This window comes from Gorilla gorilla, chromosome 17 (assembly GCF_029281585.2).
Source record: "Gorilla gorilla gorilla isolate KB3781 chromosome 17, NHGRI_mGorGor1-v2.1_pri, whole genome shotgun sequence".
Taxonomy (NCBI): Eukaryota; Metazoa; Chordata; class Mammalia; order Primates; family Hominidae; genus Gorilla; species Gorilla gorilla.
Window position 1 is genome coordinate 62632816 of NC_073241.2, and position 16266 is coordinate 62649081.

Below are 16266 nucleotides of genomic sequence, written 5' to 3' on the forward strand. Positions count from 1 at the left end.
TCTGCTATGTATATCTATTGCATCAAATGATGGTGGGTGGCTTAAGTCATGCTTAATATGATTGACTTTCTAGCTTTTGCTTGCAAACAAGTGTAGACTGGATCATTTTCTGTTCCAATTTAAAATAGGCTTTGTCAAGTCATTCAAAGGAAAATCACCAGCGCAGCTCTCTGAAGTCTTGGAACAAACTATTAGTCTTTTTAATTCGCATTATAATCAACCCCAAAACTTTCAGTTCTTTCAACTATTTAAATATGAGTTACACACCTGTATGATTTTCTGTTCATTCCAAATTGTGTTTTTGGGGAAATTATTTTAAATGAATAACTTGTTCCATGTTACTAATCTGAGATTGGGATCAATTTCCAGAAATAAAAACAAGCTTTTGCTTAAGCTTTACAAAACAAACTCTATAAATGAAAATGAAATAACATTTTTTTTCAATTAATGCTGATAGAAGAAATAAAGAGCTACAAACCAAGGTTTTTCAAATATTTTGAAAATATGTGGTGATGAAATAAGATTCTAACCCAAGGCTAATAATTTTAAATAAAATCCATTCTGTCATGACCTTATTCACATTTGGAATTACTAAATGACTGCTTTCAATTATAACCCTAAACAAAATTGTAGTAAGTTGATTGCAATAATAACCCCAATAATTTTCTCCTCCCCGTATTCACTTTCCTTTGCAGCGTGACTTTGCAGCATCTTCCATCAAGAGGTGGAGTCTAATCTCCTACCCATAGATCTGTGCTAGTTCTGTGATTTGCTTTGATCAATAAAATGTGACAGAAATGACAGGGCACCAGTTCTGCGCATTGGCCTGAAGAGGCCTTCTGTGCTTCTGTCCCTCCTCTTGAAACTGCCAAAACCCAGAGATCAAGCCCCTTAATAGTATGCTGGAATATGAGAGACAAGCAAGTGCAGAGCTGAATCAGCCTAATTTTTCCAGCCAAGACCCTAGACCTGTAAACAAGCTCAGTCAAAATAAGCAAGATCAGTAATGGTACTGAATTAACCTGTGGCTTACTCCAGATGCATGAGTGAGCTGTACTGAGCCCACCTGATATCAGCAGAACCATCCAGCCGACTCATGCACAAGTGAGCATAAAATGAATGTTTATGATGCTGTATGCACCTGCATTTTTATGGTTGGTTGTTACATAGCATCAGTGCAGCAGTGATAACTGATACAAAGACTACCTATTGTTCTCAAAGTATTCAAGGTTAAGTTCTATACCAGGCTTGGCAAATGTTTTCTGGAAAGCATCAGATAGTAAAAATTTTAGATTTTGTGGGCCAAATGCAGTCCCTGTTGCATATTCCTTATTGTCTTCTTTTTTCTTTTCTTTTCACAACTCCTTACAAATATAAAAACCATTCTTAATTTGGGGTCTGTAAATAAAAGGCTGCTGGCCAGATCTGGGCAATGGGCTATAATTTGCTGACCTCTGTTTTATATCATGCAAAGATATGACATTGCTAACATGATACAGAATAAAAGATGTCAGAGCTCAAGATGCAAAAAAATAAAGTAATGCAATAAAATCATATAATTTTAAAAATAGAATTATATTAGTATTTTCATTTTTAATATTCCATGTTTAGCTTCAGTGATGTGATGGTAAAAGTTTAATATCCAGCTGTTAGTTGGTAATAAATACTAACACCATGGCCAATTTGAAGTTACCAGTGGAGTGGAATCGAGAAGAGATATATACAAGAGCTGATTCCAGCACACCATTGTTGTACTGCTAACCTATTTTATTACCTATAACACAGTTCATCCATAATTATAAAATAAACTGATTATAATTCAGATAATGTGTTTTTGTTACGCTGACTCACTCTTTTCTCTTAGCTCACTTTACTGGTGCCAGTAAGTTTTGGTTTTGTGACCATTATCCTGGAAAAGATTATTATCTTTGCAGTTGCCCTCCTCTGTAAGTGATGTGAATTCCATTTATCTATGAACTATTTTCAAAGAAAATCAATTTATGATAAACTTACCTATATTGGTTTGATCATCTCTAGTGGAAGAAGAGGAAACTGTCTTGTTTTCAGTCATAGTTATAAGAATATTTTAAAACCTAATTAGAAAGAAAAATATTTAAATATGAATCTAAATTAGTTTATATTTAATTTTACTAAAAATTGTCAATTCAAGAACTGATAGTGTAAAATGTAAGGATGTAAAATGTAAGGAAGTCCAACAATGTACTTTTTCTTATGAGGACTATTACGATCTCATTCAGAAATATCAAATATAAAAATCTTCATTAAAGAGGGATCTTTGATCTTCTACTTTGCTGGTGACTTAAACCAATACCTAGGCTGACTACGAGATAATTTAGCATTGGCAATTGTGGCTATGGGTTCACAGCCCTGGGGGGATTCTAGAACCTACAATGTTTTCATTTCATATAATGAAAGTTTAACTTTACTACCATCTCTTCTTTACCTTCCTTCAGTTCCTTTTTAAAATATTTTAAGAGTAGAGCAAAAAGTGCAATGGATTTCTATATCTCCATCAACCAGTTTCAACAATTATCAATTTGTGACCAATTCTGAATTCTATACACCCACAAACTGCCCTGTCTCACCTACTTCTGATAATGGTTAAGCAAAACACAAGTATCATATTATTGTATCTGTAAATATTTCAAAAAATTTTTAAACATACCCATAATACCAATAATGTAATTAACACAATTAATGATGTCTTAATATCACTAAACATATTTTGTGTTCACATTTGTCTCACATTTTCTGTTTTTAAGAATTGTTTAAAGCAATAATACAAACAAGGTCCATACATAGCATTGAAGTGAAATGTCTCTTAATTATCTTTTAGTCTATGCGTTCTCCCTGTACTTTTTTTCTCCCTGTACTTTACCTAAGTAAATATCAAATATTTTGTCCTATAGAGTTTTCCACATCGCTAACAACCTCCCTGTGCTGTATTTAACAAGTTTCTCTGTTCCCTATAATTCCTGCAAATTGGTATTAATTAGAAACTCAAAGTGCTGAACAGAAAGAAAATAATTCTATAAACATAGAAATAACAATTGTCTCATTTAATTTGCAGATCTAAATCATTATATAGTTTAGAGACTGGAAATCATCTAATTTATTTTTTGTTTGTTTGTTTTACAAGTCAGAAAATCTTGACTGAAATTAGTAAATTAATGCAATGAAAAAAGACTTCTTAGACAAAAGTGCTATGAAAGAAAACCCTAAATCCAAGCCTAGTGCTCTTCCAAATAAACCACTCTACCTCATAAAGACCAACTTTTAAAGAAAAGTAAGCTATAGAAAAGAGCATAACTAAATGTTGAGAGAACATAACAGTGTTTTATGGACATTAACATTTTTTAATTCAATGAAGATTATAGTTGAAACATATAATTTTATTTCTTCTACTACACAAAATTACTGGAAAAATTAAATAATATTAATAAGAAAATGAATTCCTCCAGTAAGATAGAACTGGGTAAATTGAAAACAAAATGCTTCTACTGCTATTAAAAAAATCTGGTTGAAATATAATTTTTGAATCTTCAAAAAAGCATCTAAGAATTAACAAGGTAATAAGGAATACCTAGTTCCAGATCTAATAGAAGTCAAAAATCCAGAGAAGTGAGACTAACATTTTAGGCCACTCTTTCCCTGGGGACAACATCTGACCCAGGAGAGGCAACTGAGAGGTTGGGCAGTACTTGTGAGGGCCACACAAAACTTTGGAAACAGAAGATGGAATCCAGACTCTGCCAAGTGTAGGTGCCCTGAGAAATTAACCCATTCCTAGGACTGAGACCCCAAAAGTCTGTATTTCAAGAAACAGACTGAAACAGAAATAAAGTCTATGAGAAGACTGCCCATAGACTGAAGCCCAGCCTCAAATTACCTGGGTAATTCCAAATCTCAGTAAGGCCATTCTTGCCCATTTTGTGTGTTGACTCACAGGACGCTCAACATACAAAATGACTATGTAACCAAAATCAACAGAAACAAAAGACAACATAAACTAATCCAAAGACACTCTAAATAGCAAAATTACCAGATAATATATCACTAGACAACTTTGCTTAACATCTTTATAAATCGATCATGTTTATAACATCAAATTTTAAAATGTCAAAACTAAAAATAATAAAAATTAATATTGTCGATTTGAAAAGCAGCCAGTTAGAAATCTGTGAACTGAAAACTGCCATAACTGCAATTCTAAACTCCCTGGTTTAATTTTAATGTAGCTGTGACTAGGCTGAATAAGGAATCAGTAAAGCAAATTTAGAAAAAAAAAAAACTACCTTGAATGAAGCATGCAGTTACATAAGAACAGAACAGAGCCCTCAGAAATAACACCACACATCTACAACCATCTAATCTTTGACAAACCTGACAAAAACAAGAAATGAGGAAAGGATTCCCTATTTAATAAACGGTGCTGGGAAAACTGGCTAGCCACAGGTAGAAAGCTGAAACTGGATCCCTTCCTTACACCTTATACAAAAATTAATTCAGGATGGATCAAAGACTTAAATGTTAGACCAAAACCCATAAAAACCCTAGAAGAAAACCTAGGCAATACCATTCAGGACATAGGCATGGGCAAGGACTTCATGTCTAAAACACCAAAAGCAATGGCAACAAAAGCCAAAATTGACAAATGGGATCTAATTAAACTAAAGAGCTTCTGCACAGCAAAAGAAACTACCATCAGAGTGAACAGGCAACCTACAGAATGGGAGAAAATTTTTGCAATCTACTTATCTGACAAAGGGCTAATATCAAGAATCTACAAAGAACTCCAACAAATTTACAAGGCAAAAACAAACAACCCCATCAACAAGTGGGTGAAGGATATGAACAGACACTTCTCAAAAGAAGACATTTATGCAGCCAAAAGACACATGAAAAAATGCTCATCATCACTGGCCATCAGAGACATGCAAATCAAAACCACAATGAGATACTATCTCACACCAGTTAGAATGGCGATCATTAAAAAGTCAAGAAACAACAGATGCTGGAGAGGATGTGGAGAAATAGGAACACTTTTACACGGTTGGTGGGACTGTAAACTAGTTCAATCATTGTGGAAGACAGCATGGTGATTCCTCAAGGATCTAGAACTGGAAATACCATTTGACCCAGCCATCCCATTACTGGGTATATACCCAAAGGATTATAAATCATGCTGCTATAAAGACACATGCAAACGCATGTTTATTGCGGCACTATTCACAATAGCAAAGACTTGGAACCAACCCAAATGTTGATCAATGATGGACTGGATTAAGAAAATGTGGCACATATACACTATGGAATACTATGCAGCCATAAAAAAGATGAGTTCATGTCCTTTGTAAGGATGTGGATGAAGCTGGAACCCATCAGTCTCAGCAAACTATCGCAAGGACAAAAAAACAAACACCGCATGTTCTCACTCATAGGTGAGAATTGAGCAATGAGAACACTTGGACACAGGAAGGGGAACATCACACACCAGGGCCTGTCGTGGGGTGGGGGGAGGGGGGATAGCATTAGGAGATATACCTAATGTAAATGACGAGTTAACGGGTGCAGCACACCAACATGGCACATGTATACATATGTAACAAACCTGCACGTTGTGCACATGTACCCTAGAACTTAAAGTATAATAAAAGAAAAAAGAAAAAAAAAAAGAAAATTCAAAAGCAAGCATAAATTCAACACTCCTGACCTCTACTTTTGGGAAGATGGAATAGATATACACTTTCCCTTATTCCTTCCTGTAAGTACAATAAAAAAAAAACTCTGGGTGCATTATATGTAAAACCAACATAAGAAGACTGAAAGGTGTACAGAAGAAGGCAGACTAGCTAGGAGACTTGTTACCAGAGAAACAAGGAGGTAGTAAATTTCTGAGATTTTCTCTATGCTTTGTATATTCCAAACTTGAAGTAGAAGAGACCAGCAACCCAGAAATGCCAATGGGTATAGACAAAATAAAGCTCCAACAAAAGCCTGCTTTCTTTAGCCAAGAGACCAGGAAAGGGGCGGCTTAGTAAGAGGGAATGCATTTAGACAATAACATCTCTACTCCAGCTAAATACATCAGAAAAAAACTGCCCGGGCCGGGAGCGATGGCTCACGCCTGTAATCTCAGCACTTTGGGAGGCCGAGGCGGGTGGATCACGAGGCCAGGAGTTCGAAACCATCCTGACTAACACGGTGAAACCCCGTCTCTACTAAAAATACAAAAAATTAGCCGGGCGTGGTGGCGGGCGCCTATAGTCCCAGCTGCTCGGGAGGCTGAGGCAGGAGAATGGCGTGAACCCAGGAGGCGGAGCTTGCAGTGAGCCGAGATCGCGCCACTGCACTCCAGCCTGGGTGACAGAGCCAGACTCCGTCTCGAAAAAAAAAAAAAAAAAGAAAAAAACTGCGCCTACAAAGACTGAATCAGAAGCCTAGACTATATCTACCCTGGATAGGCTATAATGAGGACCCCAAATTTCCTACTGGGTAGTGGTATCAGAGTAAATAAACTGTAGGGATTCAAGACTTTCATCTTTACTGATAGGACTCAAGAACCACACCCTACTCTCCAACTCTCCCAGCACCTCAAGGTCATTTGGAAACTATGTGGGGAGCCTGGACTTCCACCCACTCCCACAAGTAAAGAAGTACCTTTATTCTTCCCCACTGGGTAGTGTGAGACATTACTTGCACCACAACCCAGCAGTAAAAAGGCTACACCACTCTCAAGGTGTCAGTGAAAGCCACATAGGGAGAAGTAATAAGGCATTCCTCCTACCCCTTCCAGCCAGAAAGAACTGGAACTCCCACCCTTGCCCAGCAGTAAAAGTGCAAAGTGCAAATTAAAACCATAATGAGATATCTATCTATGAAAATGACTAAAATTAAAAAAAAATAGTTGCAACATGAAATGCTGGCAAGTATGTGGAGAAACTGGGTCACTTATGCATTGCTGGTTAGAATGCAAAATGATGTAACCACTCTGGAAAATACTTTGGCAGTTCCTTTTAAATCTAAAGATGAACTTAACAATAAGACGCAGCAATTGCACTCTTAAACATATATCCCAGATAACATTTTCATTCAGATTGTACATGAATATTCTTAGCAGTTTTGTCCACAATAGCCAAAACCTGCACGCTACCTAGATGTCTCTCAGTGGGTGAATGGCTAAACAAATTGTGGTACATCCATACAATGGAATACAATCCAGAAAAAAAGGAAGACTATTGATACATGCAACAATTTTGATGAACTCCACACTAATTATGCTGAGTGAAAAAACCTGCAATCTCAAAAGGATACATATTGCATGATTCCATTTATATTCATGACATAACATAATTACAGAGTGGGAGAACAGATTAGCAGATGCCTAGGCCTAGAGATAGGGGAGGAGTAATATCAAGGAATGCTGTGGTGGGGTAAGTCTCATGATTTGGTGGTGGTATACAAAGCTACACATATAATAAAAGTTCACAGAGCTGTACACACACACACACACACACAAATAACTGCAAGTATTACCGCTGAAATCTGAATAAGTTCCATTGCCTGTATCAATATAAATGTTATGGTATTATTGTTATTATTGTTGTACTATAGTTATATATGATGTTAGTATAATATTGGGAACTGATAGTTGAAGGGAGCACAGGACTTTCCTGTGTATTTCTAAGCAATTTCCTATAAAACTATAATTATTTCAAAATAAAAAGCTTCTCAAGACTGAACCAGGAAGAGATTGAAACTCTGAATAGACCCATAACGAGTTCCAAAATTTAATCAGTAATAAAAAGCCTACCAACCAGAAAAAGCCCAGGACCAGAGAGATTCATTGCCAAATTCTACCAGACATACAAAGAAGAGCTGGTACCATTCCTACTGAAATTATTCCAAAAAATTGAGGAGGAGGAATTCCTCCCTAGACTCATTCTATTAGGCCAGCATCATTCTGCTACCAAAATCTGGCAGAGACACAATGAAAAAGGAAAATTTCAGGCCACTCTCCTTGATGAACATAGATGCAAAAATTCTCAACAAAATACTAGGAAACCAAATTCAATAGCACATCAAAAAGCTAATCCACCACAATCAAGTCAGCTTTTTAAGTGGGATGCAAGGCTGGTTCAACATACACAAATTATGTCATTTATTACACAAACAGAACTAAAAACTACATGATCATCTCAATAGATGCAGAAAAGGCTTTTGATAAGATTTAACATCCATTCATGTTAAAAACCTTCAATAAACCTGGCATCAAAGGAACATATCTCAAAATAATAAGAGCCATCTAATAACACAAACCCACAGCCATCATCATACTGAACGGACAAAAGCTGGAATCACTTCCCTTGAGAACCAGAAAAAGACAAGGATTCCCACTGTCACCACTTCTATTCAACATAGTACTGGCAGTACTGGCCACAACAATCAGGCAGAAGGAATAAATAAAAGGCATCCAAATAGAGAGACGGTTAAAGTATCCTTGTTTGCAGACAATACATTTCTATATCTAAAAAAAAACCCGATAGTCTCTGCCCAAAAGGCTCCTAGATCTGATAAAGAATTTCAGCAAAGTTTCAGGATACAAAATCAATGGATAAAAATGAGTAGCATGTCTATACACCAACAACACCCCAGCTGAATGCCAAGTCAAGAACACAATCCCATTCACAATAACCACACACAAAACATTACCTAGGAATACAGCTAACCAGGAGGTGAAAGATCTCTACAACGAGAATTATAAAACACTGCTGAAAGAAATCACAGATGACACAAATGGAAAATTATTCCATAGTCTTGGATTTGAAGAATCAATATTGTTAAAATGGCCACATTTCCCAAAGCAATTTACAGATTCATTGCTATTCCTACAAAACTACCAATGACATTATTCACAGAATTAGAAAACAAGTATTCTAAAAAATTCATATGGAACCAAAAATTTTTTAAAAATCCCCACTTCAAACTATACTACAAGGCTACAGTAACCAAAACAGCGTGGTACTGGTACAAAAACAGAGACATAGACCAATGAAACAGAATAAAGAGCCCAGAAATAAAGCTGCACACTTTCAACCATCTGGTCTTTGACAAAGTCGACAAAAACAAGCAATGGAGAAAGGACTCCCTCTTCAATAAATAGTACTGGGATAACTGGCTAGCCATATGCAAAAGATTGAAACTGGACCCCATCCCTACAGCACTATATTCAAAAATCAACTAAAGATGAATTAAGACTTAAATATAAAACTTAAAGCTATAAAAACCCTGGAAGATAACCTAGGAAATACCATTCTGGACATAGGCCCTGGCAAAGATTTCATGAAGATGCCAAAAGCAATTGCAACAAAAACTGACAAATGGGAGCTAATTGAACTAAAGAGATTCTGCATAGTAAAATAAACTATCAACAGAGTAAACAGACAACCCACAGAATGGGAGAAAATATTTTCTAACCATGCATCTGACAAAGGTCTAATTTCCAGAATCTATAAGGAACTTGAGCAAACTAACAAGTACAAACCAAAGAAACCCATTAAAAAGTGGGCAAACGACATGTAGACTTTTCAAAAAAAAAGAAATACACGTGGCCAACAGGCATATCAAAAAATGCTCAACATCATTAATCACTAGACAAATGCTAATCAAAACCACAATGCGATATCATCTCACACCAGTCAGAATGGCTATTAAAAAGTCAAAAAATAACAGATGCTGGTGAGGTTGTGAAGAAAAGGAAACGCTTATGCATTAGTTCAGCCACTGTGGAAAGCAGTTTGATGATTTTTCAAAGAACTCAAAACAGAATTACCATTCAACCCAGCAATCTTTCTTTCCTTCTTCTTCTTTTTTTTTTTTTTTTGAGATGGAGTCTCACTGTGTCACCCAGGCCCAGGCTGGAGTGCAGTAGTGCAATCTCAGCTCACTGCAACCTCCACCTCTCACAACCCACCAATCTCATGATTGCATATATACCCCCCAAAAATAAAGAATTCTACCATAAAGATACATGTACATGTATGTTCATTGCAACACTATGCACAATAGCAAAAACATGGAATCATCCTGAATGCCCATCAGTAGTAGACTGGATAAAGAAAACATGGAATGTTTACACCATGGAATAGTACACAGCCATAAAAAGAATGAGATCATGTCCTTTGCAGCCACATGGATGGAGCTGGAGACTGTTAAATCTTAAGTGAAATAACACAGGAACAGAAAAGCAAATATCACATGTTCTCACTTACATTGGGTACACATGGACACAAAGAAGGGAACAACAGACACTGGACCCTACTTGAGGGTGGAGTGAGGGAGGAAGGTGAGGATCAAAAAATTATTAGGTTGGTGTAAAAATAATTGTGGATTTGCCATTATTATTATTATTTTTACACCAAGTCTCACTGTCTCCAAGGCTGGAGTGCAGTGGCATGATCTTGGCTCACTACAACCTCTGCCTCCCAGGTTCAAGCGATTCTCATGCCTCAGCTTCCTGAGTAACTCGGATGACAGCCATGCACCCCAACACACGGCTAATTTTCTGTATTTTTAGTAGAGATGGGATTTCGCCATGTTGGCTGGGCTGGTCTTGAACTCCTGACCTCAGGTGATCCATCTGCCTTGGCCTCTCAAGGTGCTGGGATTACAGGCATGAGCCACTGTGCCCAGCCTGCCATTACTTTTAACACCTATTGAGTACTACTAATATGCTTATTACCTTGATGAAATAATCTGAACACCAAACCCCCATAACACACAATTTATATGACAAACCTGCACATGTACCACTGAAATTAAAATAATAGTTAAAAAAGTAAAAAAATTATAAAAAGCTTAAAATAAAGGCATAAACGAAAAGCAAAAAGATAGCTAGAAAATCCTCATGCTTGTGGAAATTAAAAAATACACTATAAATAACCTATATAAAAGAATATATCACAATGGAACTTAGAAAATATTTTGGACAATGATTATGAATATAAACATATCATAACATGTGGAATACAACCAGAGAAGCAATTAGAGGACATGGTGTGGAGGTGGGAGGGAGTCTATTTTAGACAGGTTCTTCTGAGAAATTCTCTTTGATGAAGTGACATCTACCTATAATTAACTGAAGGAATGTGCCAAAGGATTTTAGGGAAGAGTTTCCAGGCATTGCTCACAAATATGCAAAGGTTCTATAGCAGAATGTGCTTAGAGTGGCCCAGATAAAGTAATGATAGGTAATTATTAATTCTAGAACCAGTTCTAGTACAAAAGTATAAACTAACAACAACAACAAAAAGATCTACTGCATTTCAGCTGATATTGCTGCAAAGCATTCCATCATGCTGGCCCCAGCTTTCCTTCCTGCAACCCTCAGGCTGTTTTCATCAATGTGGCAGTAGCTTGGCTTGTTAACTTGCCAGGGTAAAATCTTATATCTTTCGCAGTTCTTGCCAGGAAGCTGATTGTTAAAATTTTATGAATTTTGCAAGCCAGTTGTGGTTTTGTTGGTAGCTCAAAATGAACTATGGTGAATAGATTTATAACATAGAAATCAGAAAATGCTACAAATCAAGATTTGTTTTTGTTTTTGTCTTGAGAGCTAGTTGTTAAACATTTATGAGTACACCACGACCAGAGAAAGATTCATGAAAAGACAGGACAAGGGCTGTATCATTTGGCAGAACATAAGGTCATTGGAAGAGCAGATGAGAGAATTACAGATGTAATGGCTGAGCTGGGTTAGGTTATCAATGCTGGAATGGGTTACGCTCAGTCAGAAAACAATAAATAGATAATTTGGTGGTTCTAGAAACAGGGATATGAGAATGAATAGAGTCATAAAAATGGACTGGTAGAAAAGGAAAGGTACTATTTTGTCTAAAAAGTTTACACATCAATTGTTTCAAAACTTGTGTCTTCTTAAACTCTCTATTTCCAACTTCTCTCTTTTGAAAATAATCACCTCCTACTTCAGAAACGAAATAGAAGAAATCAGACTTAGATTTGAATTCACTATCCCAAAACCCACAAAGCAAAGATATCTGTGCCCTTCCTCACATGCTTTTGCTTTGGCAATGCAGGGGTCTTCCTCTACTGGTTTCTTATTCTTCTATTTGTGCTAGGGAGCTCATACATCCTCTTGAATTATTACTTCAATTACCATTTTTAAATTATTATCTTACTAGGAATCTCTTTTGTGCTCTTTTCTTAGAATAATTGTTTCTCTTGGCATGCATGAAGCCACACATTCTTTTCTTTTCTACCCCATTACAATAAATAGAAATGCTTTTTTTCCTCAATGTTATGATCTAAGGAAACCATTTCATTATTGTTTACAGTCTGATTGTCTTTACCCATTTTCCTTTCCTCTCTGGCCAATTATTCTATTTTCTTCTAATGACACATTAACATTACATTACACTTTTACGATCTTTTCCTTTACTTTCTCTTTTTTCCATTAGAATATACAATCTGTGTTATTCACTTCTCTAATCTTAGCATCTTCAGCAGCAACATCCAATAGAACTTTCATGATGAAAATGTCCTAAATCTGTGCTGTTCAAAATGGAAGGCACTAGCCACAGTATCACCTGAGATCACTTCTGATCCCTTGAATATCAATATAACTTGGCTAAAGCAACCAAATAATTGACTTTTAATTGTATTTTATTTTAATTAATTTAAATAGCTACATGTGGCTATTGGCTACCATACTGGACAGCACAAATCTATGCAATGCCTGGCACATCTGGTTGAAAATGAAAGGAAGCATGATGAAAAAACACATGAATGAATGAAATACCTGCAATCTGTTTATAATCCTACAGATTTGCCTGGAACTTCACTTTGCCCTCTGTCTATTAAAGTTTTCTAGCATTGGTTCTGTTATCCAGTTTTTATTAGAATATTTACTTGTTTCCACATTTCAAGAGTATATGACGCATATACATCCTTTTGTTTCACCATTCTTATGCTAGCATCTCAGCAAATCACTATATTCCTCTAATTTTGTTTGCTTCTTCATAGCTAAAGCAAAAATTCTGATCTATCATTCTGGTCAGAAAACCTCACTTTACCCATTTTCTCTCACAATTGTATTGGTAATTGTCTTGCTTTATTTACAGTGAAAAATTGCATAACAGTATAAAAATAACGTTGTACCCTATAACCCGGCCTAAAAAAATAGTTAATAATACAATTTAAATTCTTATTTAGTCCTCAGTGGTCACATTTCCTTTCTTGCCTCACCAGAAATTACAGCCATCAAAATCATAATCCAATGATTTCAGTATATTTTTACCGCATGTATGTCCTCCAAACAAAATACTGTGTAGTGTTGGGTTAGCTTTAAAACTATCTGAATAATAGTATACTGTAAAAAAATTCGACATAACATTTTCCTATTTAGAGCATGTTTTCAGGTGTATTCATGTCACCACACGCAGCTATATTGTATTCTTTCACTGCTGTATAGAATTTTATTGTATTAGTATATCTATTCTCCTATTGATAAACACTTCCATTGTTTTTAAATATTTTCCCTTTTGTAACCAATTTTGTTTTAAGGATTCTTGTACACTTTTCTTTGTGTATAGCACTAGAGTATCTCTAGGGCAGGCATGTGGGGAAACACATGTTGGTGTGTGTGTGTGTTTTACCTTCAAGAGTTCTAGATAAAATACTTTGTTAATTCTTTGCATTATGAAGATCTTCTCCCACTTTATTCCATGTTGTTTCTTTGACAAAGTGTTGATTCTTTAATGGAAAAAAGCATCCGTTTGGATCATCCATTGCTCAAATCCACAAATAATTACTAGAGTTAGCAACTAGACAACTTAGAAAACTCATTCCAAACGCCCATAAAAATTAAAGCCTCAAAGTCAATGATGGTAAGTGCCATCTACTCTTGTAAAATCTAATACTTAGCTGTATTTATAGATTTTATCTTCATCATATTGTTTCTTTTTATCTACGTTATTTTAATAGCTTTGATATAGCTATGCAATTAATAATAAACTACTTTCCTATTCTTTCATATTCTCATGAAAATATTAAGTTTAGTTCATCTTAAATAATTTCATTAGCCATTTTTCCCTCCTTTATCTTTTCCAGTAAATAGTGCAAATATATTGGTATTCTTCCAGTAATTATAAAAATCATATTCACCTGTTTACTTTTACTGGTTTTTATCTATAGCTTAGCTGATTCACTTTATCCAAATATGCCCAATATTAGTTAGAAGTCTACATGTCTTTTGTAAAGAAGATAAAAACGGTTTAACAATGGAAAATACTTCCTAATCTATAGAATATTTGAAAAATAATGACTTGCTTTTTTCCAGCTTTACACCTATAATACAGCTGAAAGTTTGAACTCACTTAATGTCATAGTGTAAGGTACGTGGATGCGCTTTAGTCAAGGAATAGGCCAAGGCAGACATCCAGGCCAGCGTGACTCAGCTGGATTGGTGTACAGGCGCACACCTCCACTTGTTATATAACCTATTTGTGTAAGTTCATACTTGGTTCTAAGCCACTAGTGTCTGTAGAAGGTATAACTACCCTTCTGACGCTGTGCATAGGGCTTGACATGGCGCTGGCACCCACAGAAAGAGACAGAGAGAGAACCACAACTGTCCGTCTTGCACACAGACACAGGGGAGCCACGGCATGGCCCAGAGGGAGAAAGAGTTAAGCTGCTGACCCTAAAGGCAAGGGAGAGGCTGACGTGCAGGCGTGGGGGTGGCAGGAGCCACAGAGCTGGAGCAGACAGCTCAGAATAGGACAGTGTGAGAAAGATGCTAATGAGAGAGCTAGCCTAAGACAGCTGCTGATGAGAGAGCTGCTGAATTAAACCGCACTTCACCTGCCTACAGCCCCCTGAGTGTTCTTTCAGCTATCTGCCCATCCACTCACTCCCCTCAAACCTTGGCATGGGCTTGAACCTGACCCCAGGCGTGACATTTGGTGTAGTCGTGGACCTAACACATAGTTTAAAAATTGTGTCAACGGGGCTTAAAACCTAGATGACTGATTGATAGGGGCAGCAAACCACCATGGCACATATATACGTATGTAACAAACCTGTAAGTTCTGTACATGTATCCTGGAACTGAAAGTAAAAAATAAAATAATGTCCAATATTTTATCCATACAGCTTCTAAACCCTTATGCAAGGTTAAACATAACAAATAAGACCACAGAATACACAAACAATCGAGCAAGGCAGCAAACAGGAAACAGAGACAGGATCTCAACCAAGGTCTGAAAACAGGAATTTGAATATTAACAGAAGCAGTAGAATGACCAACCACTACTGAGACTACCAGTTTAAAATGTCTAAATCAGATTGCCAATTATATTGACTGTCCTCAATTAATTTAAAAACAAAAATTAAAAAAAAGAAAACCTGTAACCTGAAACACAATATTTATGGAAAAGATACTGGGAAATTTCAGCAGTCCATCCATAAGAAAAACAGAATTACAGGGACTCACATGCTGTCAGCATTCTCCCTGCCTTGGCCTCAGATTCTCTTTTTATAGTCATTTCAATTTTCTTTCTGCAGTTTGACTTTTCCGTGTTTCAGAAATCTTAGCTGCTGACACCTCCTGAGTTTTATAACATAAAGCTTCAGCCACCAAAGAGAAGCTGACTCTTTCTTACACTTGATTCCAATTATCTCTAGAGGATTTTAATTAGCCTTACTTAGACCAGGTGTCTGTATCTGATCCAATCAATTGTTGCTGGGAAGTCAGGATACTTGTACTGTGCTGCTTGAGTCTGTTCTCTTTTCCCTGGCTACATTCATGGACAGGGTGAGGATGCTGTCTACTAACATGGCTGCCCTCATGATGATACTGGGGCTGATGGGGCCGAGGAGAGAAGAGAGGAGCAAGTCTAAGTTGACATTTCTAGAGGCTCTCTTCCAAAAATAGCGGTCAGATTAACAGGTGGTGGTTCTACAGCCAGTAGGAAAATATTTTGGCTATCATGCAGAGATGTTCCTGATATATTTTTTCTTTTTTCGTTTTTTCGTCTCATCTCTGTAAACACCTGGAGATGGGATGTTCCTGATAAGCAGTTTTTCAACAGAAAACAAAGCTATATTATGAGGTAGCAAAGATTATATCACTAGAAGTCATAAAGGAGAAGCTATAAAATAATTTATTAAGTATGATATAGAAAGGATTAAAGAAATGTCTAAGAGACTTAACTGAATTATTCTCGA

The 16266-nt window shown here is 36.4% G+C and overlaps 1 protein-coding gene across 2 annotated transcripts in view; it reads right to left on the minus strand.

The window, feature by feature from the left end:
• The window catches only part of CCDC178 (coiled-coil domain containing 178), a 495421-nt gene that overhangs the window by 463452 nt on the left and 15703 nt on the right, over positions 1 to 16266 (minus strand). For both annotated transcript variants that reach the window (XM_019013747.4, XM_055368060.1), the window contains exon 3: positions 2014 to 2093. In XM_019013747.4, the coding sequence (XP_018869292.3) occupies positions 2014 to 2071 (58 nt within the window). In that variant the 5' untranslated portion in view covers positions 2072 to 2093. The remainder of the gene's footprint in view (positions 1 to 2013; positions 2094 to 16266) is intronic.